Here is a 22348-nt window from a genome sequence, read left to right as displayed (position 1 = left end):
GTATCAACTACCAAAACTGAACCAGGATGAAATAGAAAACCTGAACAGACCTATAACCACTAAGGAAATTGAATCAGTCATCAAAAATCTCCCAACAAACAAGAGCCCAGGGCCAGATGGCTTCCCAGGGAAATTCTACCAAACATTTAAAGAAGAATTAATACCTATTCTCCTGAAACTGTTCCAAAAAATAGAAATTGAAGGAAAACTTCCAAAATTGTTTTATGAGGCCACATTACCTTGATCTCCAAACCAGACAAAGACCCCATCAAAAAGAAGAATTACAGACCAATATCCTTGATGAACATGGATGCAAAAATTCTCACCAAAATACTAGCCAATAGGATCCAACGGTACATTAAAACGATTATTCACACGACAAAGTGGGATTTATCCCTTGGCTGCAAGGTTGCTTCAACATCAGCAAATCAATCAACGTGATACAATATATTAAAAAAACAAAAAAAAAGAATCATATGATCCTCTCAATAGATGCAGAAAAAGCATTTGACAAAGTACAGCATCCTTTCTTTTTTTTAACAATTTTTTATTCTTACGTTAATCACCATGCATTACATCATTAGTTTTTGATGTGTTCCATGATTCATTGTTTGTGCATAGCACCCAGTGCTCCACGCAGAATGTACCCTCTTTAATACCCATCACAAAGCTAACCCATCCCCCCACCTACCTACCCTCTAGAACCCTCAGTTTGTTTTTCAGAGTCCATCAACTCTAATGGTTCGTCTCCCCCTCCGACTTACTCCATCTTCATTCTTCCCCTCCTGCTATCTTCTTCTTCTTTTTTTTTTCTTAACATATATTGCATTATTTGTTTCAGAAGTACAGATCCCTGATTCATCAGTCTTGCAAAATTCACAGCACTCACCATAGCACATACCCTCCCCAATGGCCATCACCGAGCCACCCAATCCATCCCACCCCCCACCACTCCAGCAACCCTCAGTTTGTTTCCTAAGATTAAGAATTCCTCATATCAGTGAGGTCATATGATACATGTCTTTCTCTGATTGACTTATTTCACTCAGCATAACACCCTCCGGTTCCATCCACATCCTTGCAAATGGCAAGATATCATTCCTTTTGATGGCTGCATAATATTCCATTGTGTATATATACCACTTCTTCTTTATCCATTCATCTGTCAATGGACATCTTGGCTCTTTCCACAGTTTGGCTATTGTGGACATTGCTGCTATAAACATCGGGGTGCACGTACCCCTTCGGATCCCTACATTTGTATCTTTGTGGTAAATACCCAGTAGTGCAATCGCTGGATCGTATGGTAGCTCTATTTTCAACTGTTTGAGGAACCTCCATACTGGTTTCCAGAGTGGTTGCACCAGCTTGCATTCCCACCAACAGTGTAGGAGGGTTCCGCTTTCTCCACATCCCCGCCAACATCTGTCATTTCCTGACTTGTTAATTTTAGCCATTCTGACTGGTGTGAGGTGGTATCTCATTGAGGTTCTGATTTGGGTTTCCCTGATGCCGAGCAATGTTGAGCACCTTTTCATGTGTCTGTGGGCCATTTGGATGTCTTCTTTGGAAAAATGTCTATTCATGTATTCTGCCCATTTCTTGATTGGATTATTTGTTCTTTGGGTGTTGAGTTTGTTAAGTTATTTAAAGATTTTGGATACTAGCCCTTTATCTGATATGTCATTTGCAAATATCTTCTCCCATTCTGTCGGTTGTCTTTTGGTTTTGGGGACTGTTTCTTTTTTGCTAAAAAAAAAAAAGCTTTTTATCTTGATGAAATCCCAATAGTTCATTTTTGCCCTTGCTTCCCTTGCCTTTGGCGATGTTTCTAGGAAGAAGTTGCTGTGGCTGAGGTCGAAGAGGTTGCTACCTGTGTTCTCCTTTAGGATTTTGATGGACTCCTGTCTCACGTTCAGGTCTTTCAACCATTTGGAGTCTATTTTTGTGTGTGGTGTAAGGAAATGGTCCAGTTTCATTGTTCTGCATGTGGCTGTCCAATGTTCCCAACACCATTTGTTGAAGAGACTGTCTTTTTTCCATTGAACATTCTTTCCTGCTTTCTCGAAGATGAGTTGACCATAGAGTTGAGGGTCCATTTCTGGGCTCTCGATTCTGTTCCATCGATCTATGTGTTTGTTTTTGTGCCAGTACCATATTGTCTTAATGATGACAGCTTTGTAATAGAGCTGGAAGTCCGGAATTGTGATGCCGCCAGCTTTGCTTTACTTTTTCAATATTCCTCTGGCTATTCGGGGTCTCTTCTGATTCCATACAAATTTTAGGATTATTTGTTCCATTTCTTTCAAAAAGGTGGATGGTATTTTGATGGGGATTGCTTTGAATGTGTAGATTGCTCTAAGTAGCATTGACATCTTCACAAAGTTTGTTCCTCCAATCCATGAGCATGGAACGTTTTTCCATTTCTTTGTGTCTTCTTCAATTTCTTTCATGAGTATTTTATAGTTTTCTGAGTACATATCCTTTGCCTCTTTGGTTAAATTTATTCCTAGGTATCTAATGGTTTTGGGTGCAATTGTAAATGGGATCGACTCCTTGATTTGTCTCTCTTCTGTCTTATTGTTGGTGTCTAGGAATGCCACTGATTTCTGTGCATTGATTTTATATCCTGCTAGTTTGCTAAATTCCTGTATCAGTTCTAGCAGTTTTGGGGTGGAGTCTTTTGGGTTTTCCACATACAGTATCATATCATCTGCAAAGAGTGAGAGTTTGACTTCCTCTTTGCTGATTTGGATGCCTTGATTTCTTTTTGTTGTCTGATTGCTATGGCTAGGACTTCTAATCCCATGTTGAATAGCAGTGGTGAGAGTGGACATCCCTGCCGCGTTCCTGACCTTGGGGAAAAAGCTCTCAGCTTTTCCCTATTTAGAATGATATTCGCTGTAGGTTTTTCATAGATGGCTTTTATGATATTGAGGTATGTACCCTGTATCCCTATACTCTGAAGTGTTTTGGTCAAGAAAGGATGCTGTACTTTGTCAAATGCTTTTTCTGCATCTATTGAGAAGATCATATGATTCTTGTTCTTTCTTTTGTTAACGTATTGTATCACATTGATGGATTTGCGGATGTTGAACCAGCCTTGCAGCCCAGGGATAAATCCCACTTGCTCGTGGTGAATAATCCTTTTAATGTACTGTTGGATCCTATTGGCTAGTATTTTGGTGAGAATTTTTGCATCCATGTTCATCAAGGATATTGGTCTGTAATTCTCCTTTTTGATGGGGTCTCTGTCTGGTTTTGGGATCAAGGTAATGGTGGCCTCATAAAATGAGTTTGGAAATTTTCCTTCCATTTCTATTTTTTGGAACAGTTTCAGGAAAATAGGTATTAATTCTTCTTTAAATGTCTGATAGAAATCCCCTGGGAAGCCATCTGGTCCTGGTCTTTGTTTGTTGGGAGATTTTTGATGACTGCTACAATTTCCTTATTGGTTATAGGTCTGTTCAGGTTTTCTATTTCTTCCTGGTTCAATTTTGGTAGTTGATACATCTCTAGGAATGCACCCATTTCTTCCAGGTTATCTAATTTGCTGGCATAGAGTTGCTCATAATATGTTCTTATAATTGTTTGTATTTCTTTGGTGTTGGTTGTGATCTCTCCTCTTTCATTCATGATTTTGTTGATTTGGGTCCTTTCTCTTTTCTTTTTGATAAGTCTGGCCAGGGGTTTATCAATCTTGTTAATTCTTTCAAAAAACCAGCTCCTAGTTTTGTTGATCTCCTCTACTGATCTTTTGGTTTCTATTTCATTGATTTCTGCTCTGATCTTTATTATTTCTCTTCTCCTGCTGGGTTTAGGCTTTATTTGCTGTTCTTTCTCCAGCTCCTTTAGGTGTAGGGTTAGGTTGTGTATTTGAGACCGTTCTTATTTCTTGAGAAAGGCTTGTATTGCTATATAGATTCCTCTCAGGACTGCCTTTGCTGTATCCCAAAGATTATGAACAGTTGTGTTTTCATTTCCATTGGTGTCCATGAATTTTTTTTTTTGTTCTTTAGTTTCCTTGTTGACCCATTCATTGTTTAGGACGATGCTCTTTAGCCTCCATGTATTTGAGTTCTTTCCGCATTTCCTCTTGTGATTGAGTTCTAGTTTCAAAGCATTGTGGTCTGAAAATATGCGGGGAATGATCCCAATCTTTTGGTACCGGTTGAGACCTGATTTGTGACTAGGATGTGATCTATTCTGAAGAATGTTCCATAGGCACTAGAGAAGAATGTGTATTCTGTTGCTTTGGGATGGAATGTTCTGAATATGTCTGTGAAGTCCATTTGTTCCAGTGTGTTTAAACTCTTTATTTCCTTGTTGATCTTTTACTTAGATGATCTGTCCATTTCAGTCAGGGGGGTGTTAAATTCCCCCACTATTATTGTATTGTTGTCAATGTGTTCCTTTGCTTTTGTTATTAATTGCCTTATATAATTGGCTGCTCCCATGTTCGGGGCATAGATATTTACAATTGTTAGATCTTCTTGTTGGATTGACCCTTTAAGTAGGATATAGTGTCCTTCCTCATCTCTTATTACAGTCTTTGTTTTAAAATCTAATATGTCTTATAGAGAATTGCCACCCCAGCTTTCTTTTGGTGTCCATTAGCATGGTAAATTTTTTTCCACCCCCTCACTTTCAATGTGGCGTCCTTTGGGTCTAAAATGAGTCTCTTGCAGACAGCATATTGAAGGGTCTTGTTTTTTAATCCAATCTGATAGCCTGTGTCTTTTGATTGGGTCTTTTAGCCCATTTACATTCAGGGTAAGAATTGAAAATTATGAATTTAGTGCCATTGTATTGCTTGTAAGGTGACTGTTACTGTATATCGTCTGTGTTCCTTTCTGGTCTATGCTGCTTTTAGGCTCTCTTTTTGCTTAGAGGACCCCTTTCAATATTTCTTGGAGGGCTGGTTTTGTGTTTGCAAATTTCTTAATTTTTTGTTTGTCGTGGAAGCTTTTTATGTCTCCTTCAATGACAGCCTAGCTTGATATAGTATTCTTGGGTGCATATTTTTCTCGTTTAGTGCTCTGAAGATATCATGCCAGTGCTTTCTGGCCTGCCAGGTCTCTGTGGATAGGTCTGTTGCCAATCTAATATTTCTACCATTGTAGGTTACGTATCTCTTCTCCCGAGTTGCTTTCAAGGTTTTCTCTTTGTCTCTGAGACTCGTAAGTTTTACTATTAGATGTCGGCGTGTTGACCTATTTTTATTGATTTTGAGAGGGGCTCTCTCCTGGATTTTGATGCCTGTTTCCCTCCCCACATTAGGGAAGTTCTCTGTTATAATTTGCTCCAATATACCTTCTGCCCCTCTCTCTCTTTCTTCTTCTTCTGGGATCCCAATTATTCTAATGTTGTTTCATCTAATGGTATCACTTATCTCTTGAATTCTGCCCTCGTGATCCAGTAGTTGTTTATCTCTCTTTTTCTCAGCTTCTTTATTTTCCATCATTTGGTCTTCTATATCACTGATTCTCTCTTCTCCCTCATTTATCCCAGCAGTTAGTACGAACATTTTTTATTGCACTTCATTAATAGCCTTTTTGATTTTGATTTGGTTAGATTTTAGTTCTTTTATTTCTCTAGGAAGGGTTTCTCTAATAACTTCCATGCTTTTTTCAAGCCCCGCTAGTATCTTTAAGATCATGATTCTCAACTCTAGGTCTGACTTCGTACTAATGTCTGTTCTGAGTAGGTCCCTGGCAGACGGTACTACCTCTTGTTCTTTTTGCTGAGGTGATTTTTTTAATCTTTTCATTTTGTCCAGAGGAGAATAGATGAATGGGAGAACAAAATGTTAACAGGTTAACAATGTCCCAAGCAAATATACTCTAAACAAATCAGAGGGCGCCTGGGTGGCTTAGATGGTTAAGCGTCTGCCTTCAGCTCAGGTCATGATCCCAGAGTCCTGGGATCGAGTCCCGCATCGGGCTCCCTGCTCCTTGGGAGCCTGCTTCTCCTCTGCCTCTCTCTCTCTCTCTCTCTCTCTCTCTCTGTGTTTCTCATGAATAAATAAATAAAATCTTAAAAAAAAAAAAAAATCAGAAAAGACCTGAAACCAGGGGAAAAGAAAGGGAAAGAAAGAAAAAAGAAAGAGAAAAGAAAAAGCAAAAGAAAAAGATAAAAACAAACAAAAACAGAAGAAAACAAAAAAAAAAGAATATGATCAAATATGATCAGGTCAGTGCCACACACTAGATTTTGGGTGTATTTTGGTCTTTTAGAAGAAAGCACCTCCTAAAATTTTAAGGAAAGAAAGACTTATTTATGTACAAAATAAGGATTGATACAATGAAGGGATGGAAGTTGACTGTAAAGATGAAAATTATAAAACATTTTATAAAAGGATTTGATAAGAAGTTGGTTGAAAAAAGAAAGAAGAAGATTTAAAAATAAGGGAAAAAAAGGGAGAGATTTTGATCAGGTAGGAGATTAGAACAAAGCTATACACTAGTAATTTAGGGTATATTTTGATCTGTTAGAAGAAACTGTATCTCAAAATTTTAAAGAGAGAACAACTTATATATATATATGTGCCAAAAATAAGGGTATCTACTATGAAGGGATAGAATATGACTCTAAAAATGAAAAATAAAAATGTTTTTTTCATAAAGGAATTGATAAGATGTTGTTTGAAAAAGGGAAAAATAAATATTAAAAAAAAATTAACTTTGAAAAACTAATGAACCATGGTAAAAAAAAAGCCATGAATTCTATGTGCAGTATTCCCCTAGCTCTGGAGTTCTCCCGTTCTCCTTGACCGGTAAACTTCGTCTTGGCTGGCTGCTCATGCTGATCTTCTGGCGGAGGGGCCTGTTGCCGTGGTTCCCGAATATCTTTGCGGGAGGCGGAATTGCCCCACCCTTGTCGGTCCGGACTAAGGAATCTGCTCGGGTTTGCTCTTGGGAGCTTTTGTTCCCTGCAAGCTTTCTGTACAGCTTTGGAGGATGAGAGTGAAAATGGTGGCCTCCCAATCTCCGCCCAGAGGAGCCGAGAACTCAGGGCCCCGCTCCTCAGAGCACCCCCAGAGTAAAGCAGTCAGTCACTCCTGTGTCCCCAGTCTCCAGTTGCACTCCGTGCTCACCCAGCCTGTGACCGAGCATTTCTCTCTGGCACCTGACTCTGTGTGTAGTCTCCAACCCCAGCAGATCCCTGCAGTGCGCTCCCGCGCCGCTCCTTCTGGGGGAGGAAGGGGAGTCTCCCCAGATCTGCCGCTTGTTGGGTCCCTGCTGGAGGAGCAGTGGCCCGACTGTGTCGCCAATCACAGTTTATGGCAACCCCGAGCTGAGAGCCCACACCTCGGCTCCCTCTCTGCAGCCGCCTTCCCCGCTCTGATACCTGGGAGTTCTGCCATACTCAGGCACCCCCGGTCTTTCTGTGACCCCGAGGGTCCTGAGACCACACTGTTCTACGAGGGTTCCACCCCCCGCTTAGCCACTGGAGCAACGTCCCTCAGTGGAGCCGACTTCTAAAAGTTCCAATTTTGTGCTCCGTGGCTCTATCACTTGCCAGAAGCGGCCAATGGAGGCCCCCGTCCCCCGCCATCTATCCTCCCGAATATCACCTCGGATTCACTTCTTCGCACGTCCTACCTTCCAGTAAGTGGTCGCTTCTCTGTTCAGAGAGTTGTTGCTACTCTCTTCTTCCGTCTCCTGTTGAGTTCGTAGGTGTTCAGAATGGTTTGATCCCCATTCAGCTGAAATCCTGAGACCAGACGAAATCCAGGTCTCCTACTGCTCTGCCATCTTGCTCTTCCCCCCAGGATAAAAATCTTTTGCACAGGAAAAGAAACAGTCAACAAAACCAAAAGACAACTGACAGAATGGGAGAAGATATTTGCAAATGACATATCAGATAAAGGGCCAGTATCCAAAATCAATAAATAACTTATCAAACTCAACACCCAAAGAACAAATAATCCAATCAAGAAATGGGCAAAAGACATGAACAGACATTTTTCCAAAGAAGACATCCAAATGGATGTCACAGACACATGAAAAGGTGCTCAACATTTCTTGGCATCAGGGAAATCCAAATCAAAACCTCAATGAGATACCACCTCACACCAGTTAGAATGGCTAAATTTAACAAGTCAAGAAACGACAGATGTTGGCGGGGATGCGGAGAAAGGGGAACCCTCCTACACTCTTGGTGGGAATGCAAGCTGGTGCAACCACTCTGGAAAACAGTATGGAGGTTCCTCAAACAGTTGAAATTAGAGCTACCATTCGATCCAGCAATTGCACTACTGGGTATTTACCCCAAAGATACAAATGTAGGGATCCGAAGGGGTACGTGCACCCCAATGTTTATAGCAGCAATGTCCACAATAGCCAAACTGTGGAAAGGGCCAAGATGTCCATTGACAGATGAATGGATATAGAAAAGTGGTATATATACACAATGGAATATTATGCAGCCATGAAAAGGAATGAGATCTTGCCATTTGCAAGGATGTGGATGGAAGTGGAGGGTGTTATGCTGAGTGAAATAAGTCAATCAGAGAAAGACATGTATCATATGACCTCACTGATATGAGGAATTCTTAATCTCAGGAAACAAACTGAGAGTTGCTGGAGTGAGGGTGGGTTGGGAGGGATGTGGTGCCTGGGTGATAGACATTGGGGAGGATATGTGCTATGGCGAGTGCTGTTAATTGTGCAAGACTGTTGAATCACAGATCTGTACCTCTGAAACAAATAATGCAATATATGTTAAGGAAAAAAAAGATAGCAGGAGGGGAAGAATGAAGGGGGGTAAATCGGGGGGGGGATGAACCATGAGCGACGATGGACTCTGAAAAACAAACTGAGGGTTCTAGAGGGGAGGGGGGTGCGGGGATGGGTTAGCCTGGTGATGGGTATTAAACAGGGCACGTTCTGCGTGGAGCACTGGGTGTTATGCACAAACAATGAATCATGGAACACTACTTCACAAACTAATGATATAGGGTATGGTGACTAACATAACAACAATAAAATTTAAGAAAAAAAAGAATTCTTTATATCAGTGAGATCATATGATACATGTCTTTCTCTGATTTATTTCGCTCAGCATTACACCCTCAAGTTCTATCCACATCATTGCAAATGGCAAGATTTCATTCCTTTTGATGGCTGCATGTTTCTATCCACAAGTTTGAAAGAGCACATGCATTATTTTTGATTGGGACAATTGCAGAAGATGAGGTTGAAAATTCAAATAATAGAAAGTACATTAGCAAAGATCCAGAAGTTGGATGGAATATGTCCTTGTATTAAGATGGTGAGGCCCCTAGGAGAAGGTTTAGGAAGAACCAGAAATAAGCTTAAGGATAGGGAACCTTAACCATCAGGTAGAGGATTTTAGATTTGATGTTTTAGGGTATTTTTTAGAATTTTGCTCAAGAGAGTCACATGGCAAAAGGAGTGAATTGTACTGGTACTGCTTTGGAGTTGTATTTTATTTTTTATTTTGTTTGTTTTAGTGGGTTTTTAAAACTTTTTATTTGAATTCCAGTTAGTTAACACACAGTATAATGTTAATTTCAGGTGTACAACAGCCGGTGCTCATCACAATAAGTGCACTCTTTAATCCCTATTACCCATTTAACCCGTCCTGCCACACCCACCTCCCCTCTGGTAACCATCAGTATGCTCTCTCTAGTTAGTAGTCTGTTTCTTGGTTTGCCTCTCTCTATTTTCCTCCTTGATCATTTGTTTTTTTTTCTTAAATTCCGCAGATGAGTGAAATCATATGGCATTTGTCTTTCTCTGACTGACTTATTTCACTTAGCATGATATTCTCTGGCTCCATCCACGTAATTGCAAATGGCAAGATTTCATTATTTTTTATGAATGAGTAATATTCCAGTCCAACCAGCTCTCTGGGTGAAAAGTACCCTATTGGCAGCATTTGCCAACTTCCATTATGTAAATATTCCCACCGTGGTCAATTTCAAGCTAGTAATAAACATTGTCACTTAGCCCAGAGCTAGAACCAGCCAGCTCCCCCACACTCCTGAACAGTTGATACATAGGGACGAATATTTGACAGTCTCCTAACCCCTTTCTCCCTTCTCTTCACTTCTCTGAATGTGCTTCATCAAAGCAAGAACCTTAGTATTCTCTTAACTGACCCTCTGCCTCATAAATAACAGAAGTGAAAAGTCATCAATACACTTTATTTAAGAATGAAGTGTGTGTGTTCTGAATGCAGAATAGCAACTTCTCACAATGAGGTAAGTGGATTAAAATACTCAAATAGTGTTTCACCTTTAAGGTGAAAAAAATAAAATCCTGCCACTAATGTAAAAAAAAAAATCCTGAAAATCCAGCATTAGCTCATACCTTTAGATAATTAGAAATTGGCATGTAATTGCTATTTTAATGGTAGAAAATGTTTCTGAATTCATAGAAATGAGCTATTTGGCTTCTCCAATGGATCAACAACTGTGGAATCCCTTGACTTGAATATTGAAAGTGATTCTCAATAAATGGTACATTTCTCATCCAAACCTTTCTTCACTTACATCAAATCCATTTAATACTTCTTTATGTGACTTGCCACATGAAGTCATACATTCAGTAAAAAGATAGCCTCCATACATATTTTTAAGACATGTGGGAAGCAGTTGAAATAAGAGTTTTATCTCTTACATTAAGTTTTTACTATTAGATATACATTCACTTTGCCTGTTCTTAAGGTGAATTATGAAATTTGAGTGACTGATGGACCTCAATCAAACAGAGTACTTAAGCTTAAGGAAAACAAAAGTAGTCCAACTCAGTCTGTCAACTTCAGAGGCCACCAGAGTACTAGGTAGAACATATTAATAGTTTGTATTCATTTAAATAATGCTCTTTGATATTTTAATCATTTATTGGAATTCCATTGAAGTTGACCTTTTTACTAACTCTGAACCAAAGGACTTACCTCACAAAGAGTTGCATAAATGAAATTACTCTTTTTCAACTTCTGGAGAGGACTGTGGTCGCATTTATGCCTGGTTGCTTCTTCTCAGCAGTATCTGAAACTCCAACATTTTTCCTCTTTCCCAGTCCCATCTCAATTCTACAGCGTCCTTATTGTGGATTTTCCTTGTTGAAATGAAATTTTAAAGTCAGAAAGACACTGAGAAATCATTTTGTAGATGAGAAAAACTGAAACTTGCTGGGGCGCCAGGGTGGCTCAGTCATTAAGCATCTACCTTTGGCTCAGGTCATGATCCCAGGGTCCTGGGATCGAGCCCTGCATTGGGCTCCCTGCTTGGTGGGGAGCCTGTTTCTCCCTCTCCCGCTCCCCCTGCTTGTGTTCCCTCTTTCTCTGTGTCTCTCTCTGTCAAATAAATAAGTAAAATCTTTAAAAAGAAAAAAAAAAACCCCGAGACTTGGAAAAATGAAGTGGTTTGCCCATGGAAATACTCACATGCTTCACTTTTTCTCTGGACCTTGCCAGGAAGGATGGTATTCAATTAATGAGTCAGACCTAATATAATCATGCTCATTAGAGCATCAATTGTTATTATCCCCTGAAGCCATAAAACTCCTAGAAAAAAAAAAAAACATAGGCCATAAGCTTCTTACATCTTAGTGTTGAATTTTTGGATCTGACTCCAAAAGCAAAAATAAACAAGTGGGACTACATTGAACTAAAAGCTTCTGCACAGCAAAGGAAACATCAACAAAATGAAAAGTCAACTCACTGAACAGGAGAAAATATTTGTAAATCATATATCTGATAAGGGCTGATATCCAAAATATATAAAAAACTCAACTCAATAGCAAAAAATCAAACAATCCAATTTAAAAAGAATGGGCAGAGGCTCTAAATAGACATTTTTCTCAAAAAAAGACATACAGCTGGCCAATAGGCACATGAAAACATGTCAACAATACTAATTATCAGGAAAATGCAAATCAAAACCACAATGAGATACCACCTCACAATGGCTATTATCAAAAAGACATGAACTAACAAGTGTTGAAGAGGATGTGGAGAAATGGAACCCCTGTTACACTGTTGGTGCAGCCACTATAAAAAACAATATGGAGGCTCCTCAAAAAACTAAAAATAGATCTACCATGTGATCTAGATCTAGCTATTCCACTTTTGGATATTCAACCAAAGAAAATGAAAACACTAATTTGAAAAGATATATGCACCCCTATGTTCACTGCAGCATTATTTACAATGATCAAGATATGGAAATAACATAAGTATTCATGGATAGATGAATGGATAAAGAAGATGTGATATATACACACAATGGTATACTCTTTGGCTATAAAAAGAAGAAAATGTTGCCGTTTGTGACAAAATGGATGGACCTTGAGGATATTGTGCCAAGTGAAATAAGTCAAAGACAAATACTATATGATTTCACTTATATGTGGCATCTGAAAACCAAAACAAATGAACAAAGAAGACACATGAACAAATAAGACAAAACAAAACTCAGAGATACAGAGAACAGATTGGTAGTTATTAGAGGGGAAGGGGGTTGAGAGTGGGCAAAAAGTGTAAAGGAGGGATCGAACTGTATGGTGATGGATAGTAACTAGACTTACTGTGATGATCACTTTGTGGTGTGTACAAGCATCAAATTATTATATTGTACACCTGAAATTAATATGCTGTACACCAATTTTACCTCAATAGAAAAGTCATTGTCTTTTCCAGCCAAGATAATTGACTTCATGTTTTTCAGATATGTTCTACACAAGGAATTTTAAGCAGCATGACTATTCCAACTTTAAAAAATAATACGAAGTATTAAAGATATATTTTTGTTCCTACCAACTAGCTTTCAACCAATTTAAGGACTTGAACATCACTCATATTTTATTTTTGGTATTTATGCAATAGTTTCTTCTATCCTTCTTCCCTTCCCAGAAATAAGTGTTTGTCATTTTCATGTTGTTCTTTATGCATAAATCCCTAAGTGATCTACATTCGGTACTTTTGCTTCTTCTATGTTGCACATTATGGTTGTGAGATGATACATCCATATTTAGATCCATCACACATATTTTGCACTACTTCATTCATTTATAGTATTTATTCTATTTTGTGGAGGTGTACTAATTTAATCTATTCGTTTTCCTCTTGAAGGATATGTAGGTTATTCCCAATTTCCAGCTTTCTCAATTCCCTTTCAAGAGGTGTAATCACTCTCAACAAATAAGATCAATGTGACTAGAGCAAGATTGGAAAGAAAATATTTGCCTGTTTAAGAGATGTTTTAAGCAGTTTAGCATATGCTTTTATATATATATATATATACATATATATGAAAAATATAATTTTTGTATGCCTGGAACCCTAAGATAACATTTTATAGGGAAATATATATATCAATCTCATTAATTCATTAAAACAGGACTTCTACATAAAACCTGGTTAGCGTGATTTCAAATGTAGAATTTATTTGAAATAAAATTTAATTAATTGTTAAATGCTCTGGATGTACACTTATAACTAGTTCAGAGAACCTTATCCAAAGATTTACTCTATGCAATGCACCATCTCTGGACAATCTAATTTATTCTATTGACTTTAGCCAACATATATGGAAGGAAACTCTCAAGTCTACCCCTTCAGCCATGATTTCTCTCTTAGGCACAAATCCCATTGTGGCTTCGAGCATGAAATATTGCCTCTGCACTACACCTCACATTACCATGAACACTGCCTCCAAGCCCCACTTCCTACAACCAAATCACAATCTCTCCTATAGTCTCTCTGTTTCCCTGGTGATTATGTTCCTCCTTTGCTCCAAATCCTTCAGTAGTTCAGGCTCTGTGGATTCTTTGCCAAAAATCCAAGCCCAGCTGGGCCCAACCTTAACCCATCTTTTTTACTTTATCTCCCTTACATATCTTCATAACCAGCAATCAATTTCCAGGACAGTGTTTGGCACATTGTAGATGCATAATAAATATTTTTTGAATGAATGAATAAAAAATTCTTCCAAATTGAGCCATTTAATGTTCATTAGATACACTTCATATCTCTTGTTCTTGAAATGTTTTCTCCAATGTATGTGTTTAACAAAACAATATATATTATTATTATCATATTTATGTTATATTCTATTATTATTAATATATAATAACTATATATTATTGTATATTAACAATATATATTATATATATTTATTTCATGATTTATATTTTCCAATTTTGGCAATTACATCTTTGTGTCCAAGTTACTGAGACTAGTCCTGAACTCCTGATGTCTAGCTATTCCCAGACAAAGTAACATTTCTTCCTGTCTGGGTTTGTATTTTATTTTTCCTGAATGAAATGATCTAAACAAACTGAAATATCTCATCTAATTTTTCACTAGTACTTTGCACAAACTACTATTATACAAAGTAAAGTGTAGACATTTAGAGAGAGCATTTATTCTCCCAGCCTTTACTCCATGCACACTGTACCATGTGTGTGTGTGTGTGTGTGTGTGTGTGTGTGTGTATCATACATATATACATACATATATAGTTCTTGGCTGCAGAGAGGAAGTACACAGGAAGGTCTCAATTTGGTAAATAAGTAAATGACATAAAATGTTAAACATTTTATGGTCAAGTATGTGCAAGGAATGGCAGGCCTCTAAAGGAGGAAGTGGTCAAGGAAGGGTGATGGAAGGGCTTCACAGTGGAGATGTGGAAAGTGAGTTTGAGAGTTGAGGAGAATATAAAAGTGTGGGAGAAGGGCATTTTTGGGTAAGGGAGAAGATTGCACAGTAGTTCACAGGGAAAAACACTTGTATATTCAGGTGGATGGGATTTGAGGGACAAGGAAATCATAGTAAGAGTTAAGATAACCAGGCCTGGAACACCAAGGGCCTCATATGCCATGCTCAGGAATATGGACATTTCCTATAGGCAGCACCGTTCACATGGTCAACCTTATGCTTCTAAAAATAAAACTCTGGTAGTAACATGGAGACCTGTTGGCAGAGGGGACTACCTGAGACAAAATAATAAGGGTGCTACTGTAGTAATCCAGGAGCAGAACTGAGATGTGGCAATAAAATGGTGGCAAGAGAAACATTATGGAGACAGAACCTCAAGCTGAAAGTGAGAGAATGGCAGGGTCCAGGTTCTGTCTTGGTTGCTAGATTGATGACAGCACCATTTTTGAAGGTTAGGAAGAACAGATTTTGGAATAAAGATAACATTTAGTTTTAAAAACTTTAGACGTGGACATATCTAGTAGGAAAATGGATATCTGTTGGTATGTCTCAGGGGAAAGGTTTGGACTGGGTATGTAGATTTGTAAGTCATCATGTTGGTGCCTGGGGGAGCCTGGGGGGCGTAGATAAATCATCCAGGCTTACCATGTAGTGTTAGAAAAAAATAAGTGAAGAGTAGAACCTTGCAGACTCATCCATATTTGAGGAGAAAAGAAGAGTCTGATGGGCAAAACCCAGCCCAGTACTTCTTAGTGGGGTTTCCCACTAAGCAATGCAAGTTTCCAGGAACATCCATAGTAGGTAGATAACTAGAAGAAAAAGGTAGAAAGCCAAGGAGTAGGTTTGAGAGCAGAAGGGGCTGATCTTGCTTGTCAAGTGCAGCACAGAGGTGGGGTAGGATGAGAATTAGAATGGGTTGGGCCTTGCAGTGGGGCGATCACTAGTTGACCCTTGACAGGGCGTTTTCTGAGCAGTGTGGGCAAAGGAGCCTGTTACAGTAGGTAGAAAATGGCTGAGCAAGGACAGGTGCAGTGAGAGTTGTCTATACTCATCAGAAGGCTTTGAATAGAAGTACTCTGCCCCTAGCTGAGCAGCTGGGCCAACCATTTAGCCCTTTCCCTTGTTGGTTTCCAATCTATCAGATGAGAACTGGACTATTTCTAGTTATCTTCCAGCTTCATGATTTCAATGACTTACTGAGTCAATGGATGGATAGTTGGACGATTGGATGAGAGAATGGAATGAGATGCCACTGACTTCAAAAGTTATTAGAGACCTATAAAACATCGAAATTGTAGGGATTAGCTGCATGTTAGGATAATTTCCAAATTATCCATTCATTTCAATCAAAAATCTAGACCAGTGAGCAGACTCTAGCTCAACATTTCCTAAGACCTGTTCCAGGAACACTAGCTCAGTAAAATGTGACAGACACCAGATAAAATTTTTAAGAAATGATTTTTGGTCAAATAAATTTGGGAAACAGAGGCGTAAATAAACTCAACTTTCTTGTTTTACTACATAACTTCACAGGTTCTTTACTGCAGTAATACACATTGTGATTTTTCTAACACTTATTTGACCAAAGACCTTTTTTTCTTTTCTTTTGCCTTGTTTTGTTTAATTCACCTCATTTCTGAGGACTGGCATTCTGATTAATGTACTTTAGTAGACACTGGTCTAAACAATGAAGAAGGAAACTTGATTGATAAGATGATCTCCAAATGATATATCAATTAGACTATGACCTGTTCATTGGACATGCTTTTCATTATATCCTTCAAAAGTTTCTTTGTTTCTGCAGTGGCAGCATTATGAATGCACTGCTTTGTTCACTCAGCAAGCCAAGAGTAGTAGTTAATAGGTTAGCACCTCTGTGGCTGAATGATTTCATTGCAAATTGGGATCACAGCCCAATCCTGGATCCAGTAGCTGAATTCTATCACAGCGAGTGGAGTGATTGCTTTTGCAAACAGCATTCATTTACTCTCGTAATATATGCATGCTGTGAAATGTGTCTTTTGGGACCAAGAAACACAAAGCTGAGACTGTTTCCTCAAAGTGACTGTTTGCAGCCTGGGAGCTTAATGCAGTCCACAGGTGGGAAAGGCAGAAGGCTCTTCTCTGGCTTCCCACGTCTCTGTACCTCTGTACCTTGGGGCAAGAAGCAGCTGAGGCCACAGTAGGAGTCCTTGTCACCTTTCCTTTAAGAATTCTTTTTCCCTCAACTCCACTTGGTTAGTGCTTTTCATACAACGTCACAGTCAATTTGTTTCCCATGAAGGAGCTCTAATAACCTATTCCCCTAAATCGCCCTGATTAGGACTCGTAGCTCTCCTGACCGTAGCCCCACACAGCAAACACCCACCAGAGCCTGGCCTTGTTTTCTGGTCTCTCTCCTGGATCCCCTCTTTCTTCTCACTGTAATGATACTAATTTTTGTTTGCTCTGTTTGATCACTTTTTAAAAGTATACAACAAACTTCTACCTTTGTCCTGTGATAAAATCAATCATTAGATTTCACTGTTATAAGTGTAGTTTAGATGAAGTTTTCTTAATTGAATTCTCTTCCTCGTACCGCAAATGAATGGAATTTGCAATGTTTTTAATACCTCTGACACAGTCATGTTTGTTTCATTTATGGAGGTAAAAGGATCTCTTCCCATTTTGATGTTTCTCTGTTCAGAAGGGTTTATAGCCATGTATAAACAACAAAGCTTATGGGGGGCATGCTCTCTTTCAGACCACTTTTTAAAAAAGCAAATTAGACTGGTCCGAAGATTTTTTCCTAGACTCTTTAGTAATTAAGTTTTAACTTTTACATATTATTTTAGTAACAAATAAATGGAAACAATCTAAATGTACAACAGTAGTGGAATAGTTACATGCTATCTGATCATGAAAGTGCTGATGTTTAAAAATCATCAGTGAGTCATAAAAATATTAGTGATATATTAAATGAACTAATCATTTTCAAAGCAATAGGTAACGTATGAGCTTAGCATTGTAAACTCTCAATGTGTGTGTTGAGGTATCGAGGAAGCTTGGAAAGAAAAACCAGGCAGGTACATACATGAGAATGCCATGGTCGAGAGCATAAAATTTGGACCTAAAGGGAGTTTGAGTATATTTCTGCTCTCTCTCTATCTGTGTGACTTCAGGGAAATAATTTTACTTTTTGGAGCCGAAGCTTGTTTTTTTTTTTATGTAAAAGGAGGATAAATAAAAATACTTAACTCTATATGGTAGTTGGTTGGATGAAATACTATGTACCAAATTCTTAACACAGAGCAATTGCTCAGTTAGTGGTAGATATCATTAACAATGCTTTAATTTATCAAAATGTTAACAGTGGTTATATCTAGGCAATGGGGATCTTGCTGTTTATTATATTTTATGTTTTTGTCAAAATATATAATATATACAATGTAAATGAATCCAGTATGTATTTGATCACACACACGCTTAGTCCCTAAACAGGTTTTATCTCTGATAAACGTTGAGTCACTTGCATTTGACTCAAATGAGTTAAAGAAGGCAAAGAATAGGATCTCTTTGACACGGAGGAGGAACATATGGCCATGGGAAGCTCCCCAGTGGAATGCCGCTTGTCAGTGTCGGGCTTACACTTGAACCCAAACCTTCCAATTCTAAGGTCCACTGTCCATTCTCCAATATTAAAAGAAGAAACCTATCAGGTCTGCCTTTCTTAGAACAATAGGGAAAACAAAATCAACTACACATTCAAAATAACGAAGAGGTCCTGCCTTCAAGCATTGCTGTAACATTTTCTGTTTTCCCTCCAGCTTTGATTTCCATCTAAAGTACAATATCTCCTGACTGCTAGTACGTGTCTAGTTTTTTAACTGCTTCAGCTAGATTGCTGACACCTGGGTCTGTACTGCGCATGTGGCTCATTTAAAGACAATATAGTTCATTAGCATGTTTTAGAAGTGAGACTTGGTTTAGGAATCTTTATAATATTTCTGAAACTCCAGTGAAACCCTGGTGCCTTCCTGAATCTTAGCAGATTACATTAAGACTCTGAGGTCGATGAAAAGCTTTCCTGTGTCTTGTAGGCAGAAACTGAGTATTGCTTTTTTAAAATTCATTAATGAGATACAGACATATTTTGAGATAGTGTCACCATAGAAATAGAAAAACAACTAAATTTCCTCCCTCTCCCTTTCTTTTTTTCCCTCCATAGCTTAAAGGGAGCTGATGCTGGCAATGGGATCAGAGTGTTCGTGCCTGATATCGGGATGTTCATTGCTAGCCTGACCATCTGGCTCGTCTGCAGAAACATTGTTCAGAAACCAGTGACAGAAGAAGCAGCACAGTATAACTCAGAGTTTGAAAATGAAGAATTGGTAAATCTGATTTCATGCATCTATCCTCCTTCTTTGATTTCTGAGGGCTTTGAACCTTCTAATAAGTTGTGTAAGAGTGAAATGTGCAAAGCACTTAAGCTTTGGGTTGCTTGGCTTCAGTTACATTGCACAGCCCCTGGTGTGGTTCTGATGGGTAGACATTCACATCCATATCTTGGCCATGAGGAGCCAGTTCAAGGAACAAGAGGGCTGCCCTTCGTGGAGCATTCATCCTGACCCAGTGTTCTTTCCACTCTCATCTAATATTATCTCAGATGGTTAACCTTCTAGATTCATAATATTATGGCCCATTGTCTAGATGCCTTAGTTATTACAAAATATTTAGAAAAAAAGTAATTCCTCCCTGAAGGGAAGCTTTCTGGTCCGTGCACCTTGCTCTTCAGAGTGGACTTGTGTTAGCATGTTTTGATCAAGTTATTTTAAAGCATTCCAGAGAAAAAATATATACCTTTGGGAAAGTGTGAGAATTGGAAAAAGATAACGCTATTGAGGAAAATGTATGTTAATTTTTAGCTATGTATTTTAGCAGAAAGAGTTTCAGGAGGATCAACGAGCACGTCAGATCTCACTCGGCATATGGAGAGCAAGTTAGACAGCTCGTCCCTGTCCCTGGACCTGTTTCTGAACACTGATCCATTCTAATGACTGTATTTTGTTATATGAGTTTCAGCAACATCAGTTTACAAAGTAATTGGTTTGGTAATTGAAAGATGAAATTTACAAAGAAAAAATTACAAAAAAAAACTTCCTCTGGACAGTTGACCCAAGACACAGCTACCAAATGTTCTTATTCAGAAGTTTTGGCAAGAACTTTAACCTGCAAAAATGAAGTTAATTGAAATCACTTACTTTGAGAATGGTAATCACAAAAGCCTCAAGGAAGACAAGTCTCAGTTATGGCAAATGACCTATGTGCCTCACAAATAAGCAGCAAATTACCTTGTATAGTTATTAAAAACAGAACAATAAAGTGAGGCTATAATTCAACAGATCTATACAATCTAGAAATGATACTACTGCTGAAAATCATTTATGGGTAAAAAAGACAATCACATCAATCACATTGCATATCAATATTCTGCTATTTTTAAGGCAAATATTAACAAGTACTTGGTGTAAAAAACAATTATAGCAAGGTAGCAACTAACCCTATCTTGCATTTAAGTCTACAAACTATGTAGCACTTGTCAGTGTCTTAAAAATGGGTAAAACTATGAAAGTGCCTTTTCTTGTTGGCTTTCCAATTTTAAAGCAAAACTTAAAATTTTAATTTCCAGTTTTGTATTTGAACTTCAATTTATAATAGTTACAACTTTGAAAATCATCTGGCTTTGATAATTATCGCCAAAAATTGTCCAAGTTTGGTGAAAGTAACCCCACAAACCCTCCAGACTTAGGATTTTTCATTACTATTATTTATAAAGGCAAGATTGTTTTTTAGTTGTCCTCATATTATAAATAGAAGATAAAGGATATTTATTGTAAATGGAGTAGACTCTGAAGGCAGACATAGAAGCTACTAACAGTGGTTATGTGATGTTGAGAAACTTGTTTATTCTCTTTCTTCTGCAAAATGAGGATGGTCATAATCCTACATCATGGATTTGCTGTAAGCACTAAATGAAATGTCAAATAAAACACACCTAGTGTGTGTGAAGCGCCTACTCATTGGGGTGCTTAATGAGATGCTACTTGCTCTCCTCACCTTGCTCTTCTCCATTGGACAGGCCCCAGAGCAGTTTCAAATTCAGAGTCCTCTTAGAATGATAGAAAGTAAAGTTGGGTGGTGAGTTTGAAGCCAACCCACTCAGTAAGAGAGTTCCTTCTGTGCTATTTGTCACAGATAGCCCTAAATGAATGGCAGAGCTTCTTATAAAAAGAACTTCTGTCACTAAGGACAGATGCTTTTTTGCCATAGGACTAGGGAAGCCTACACTGACTGATGGAAGTTGGCAGATTTCAGGTTATGTTAAGGTCACACATCTGGTGAAGAAGAGAACACAGAACCGTCAAATGGATTAGTTCTAAAATCATGTTTCCTTTTGGATTTCACACAGTTCTCAAAGATAAACTTATGGTAACTTCTCTTCCAATTGAAACCTGTTTAAATATCTGTACTCTTTATATTATTAATCACATTATTTAAAAATAACAATAAGATGATAGACATTCTAAATATTATTTATTTGGGAGCTTTGAAAAATACGAAATATCATTATGATGAGGTTGAATTTCTTCCCCTTTAGATTTGCTTTGGCCTCATTTAGATCTTAACTTCCATTCTCTTAGTGCATTCCAGCCCCCCAGGTGGCCCGGGAGGAGCAGGCTGGTGTGTGACTCTTCTGAGATGAATCCACAAGGAAATATTTCTTACATGTGAACAATCTGGCTTGAGTCTGAAAAGAATAGAAGCACATGGCCAAAATAAGTAGGAGAATTTATTTTGTTTTGGAAGGTCCCAACATATTTCCTCCCTTTTATAAATCTTGACATTTGCACTGTAGAATGTTTGGTTTTTGAGGATCCTTTGAAAGAATAGTGTTTGCTGGCATTGTTTCTTCTTTCATTTATCTCAGTGGAGAAATGGCAAGATTAATCCATTGGTGCCTGCGAGAAGTTCTTTTCAAATCCAGCATTGTTTTAAAGTAGGAACTAATCCCTGAAGGAGACTCAAGAGTCTTTCCTAATTTTGCTCAACTTGATAATGAGGCTCAAGTTTGCTGTTTTAAAGGGCATCACAAATCCCTGGATTCCTCCCCCCACAAAAAAAAGCCCCAGGGAAAGTCAGTGGGTGGGAGGATCTGCCCAGATCTTGCAATGTTACAGAGAATCTTGCATTGTACAGAGAACAGAGCTCAGTAAGGGAGCCAATTCCTCAAGTGCCAAGAAAGGTTCTCTTTCAACTGACACATCTGTAGTCTTGTTTATCTGTTCATTGCAATTGAGAAGCAGATCTACAAATCATAACTGGGTGAAAGATCCCTAATCTTATATCTTAAAAAAAAAATGAGTTACATTATGAAAATTAAGTCATGTAGGAAAGGGTCACCTGTGCAATGAAACGCTTTGTAATTTCACCAAACTGCTGTTACCTTGTATATTTCTGTACTACTAGCTCTTTCTAACTATTTAATGAGATTTCAGGCTTTATTCTTTTGGAAGCAAATAGTATTCTAATATATTATTAATCCAAATTTATGAGCAACTAAATGTTTATTCAAATAGGAATTTTAGTCATGACTTGGTCTGCTTAAATAGTCTGACAA

At 38.2% G+C, this 22348-nt stretch overlaps 1 protein-coding gene across 7 annotated transcripts in view; it reads left to right on the top strand.

Moving 5' to 3' along the window:
* Positions 1–22348, top strand: part of PIEZO2 (piezo type mechanosensitive ion channel component 2) — a 588882-nt gene that overhangs the window by 272496 nt on the left and 294038 nt on the right. For all 7 annotated transcript variants that reach the window (XM_088019744.1, XM_028089342.2, XM_088019743.1 and 4 more), the window contains exon 5: positions 18899–19061. In XM_088019744.1, the coding sequence (XP_087875870.1) occupies positions 18899–19061 (163 nt within the window). The remainder of the gene's footprint in view (positions 1–18898; positions 19062–22348) is intronic.

This window comes from Eumetopias jubatus, unplaced genomic scaffold (assembly GCF_037043125.1).
Source record: "Eumetopias jubatus isolate StellerSeaLion01/CBP00866 unplaced genomic scaffold, mEumJub1_p1.0 scaffold_16, whole genome shotgun sequence".
Taxonomy (NCBI): Eukaryota; Metazoa; Chordata; class Mammalia; order Carnivora; family Otariidae; genus Eumetopias; species Eumetopias jubatus.
This window is presented reverse-complemented; position numbering and strand designations above follow the sequence as displayed.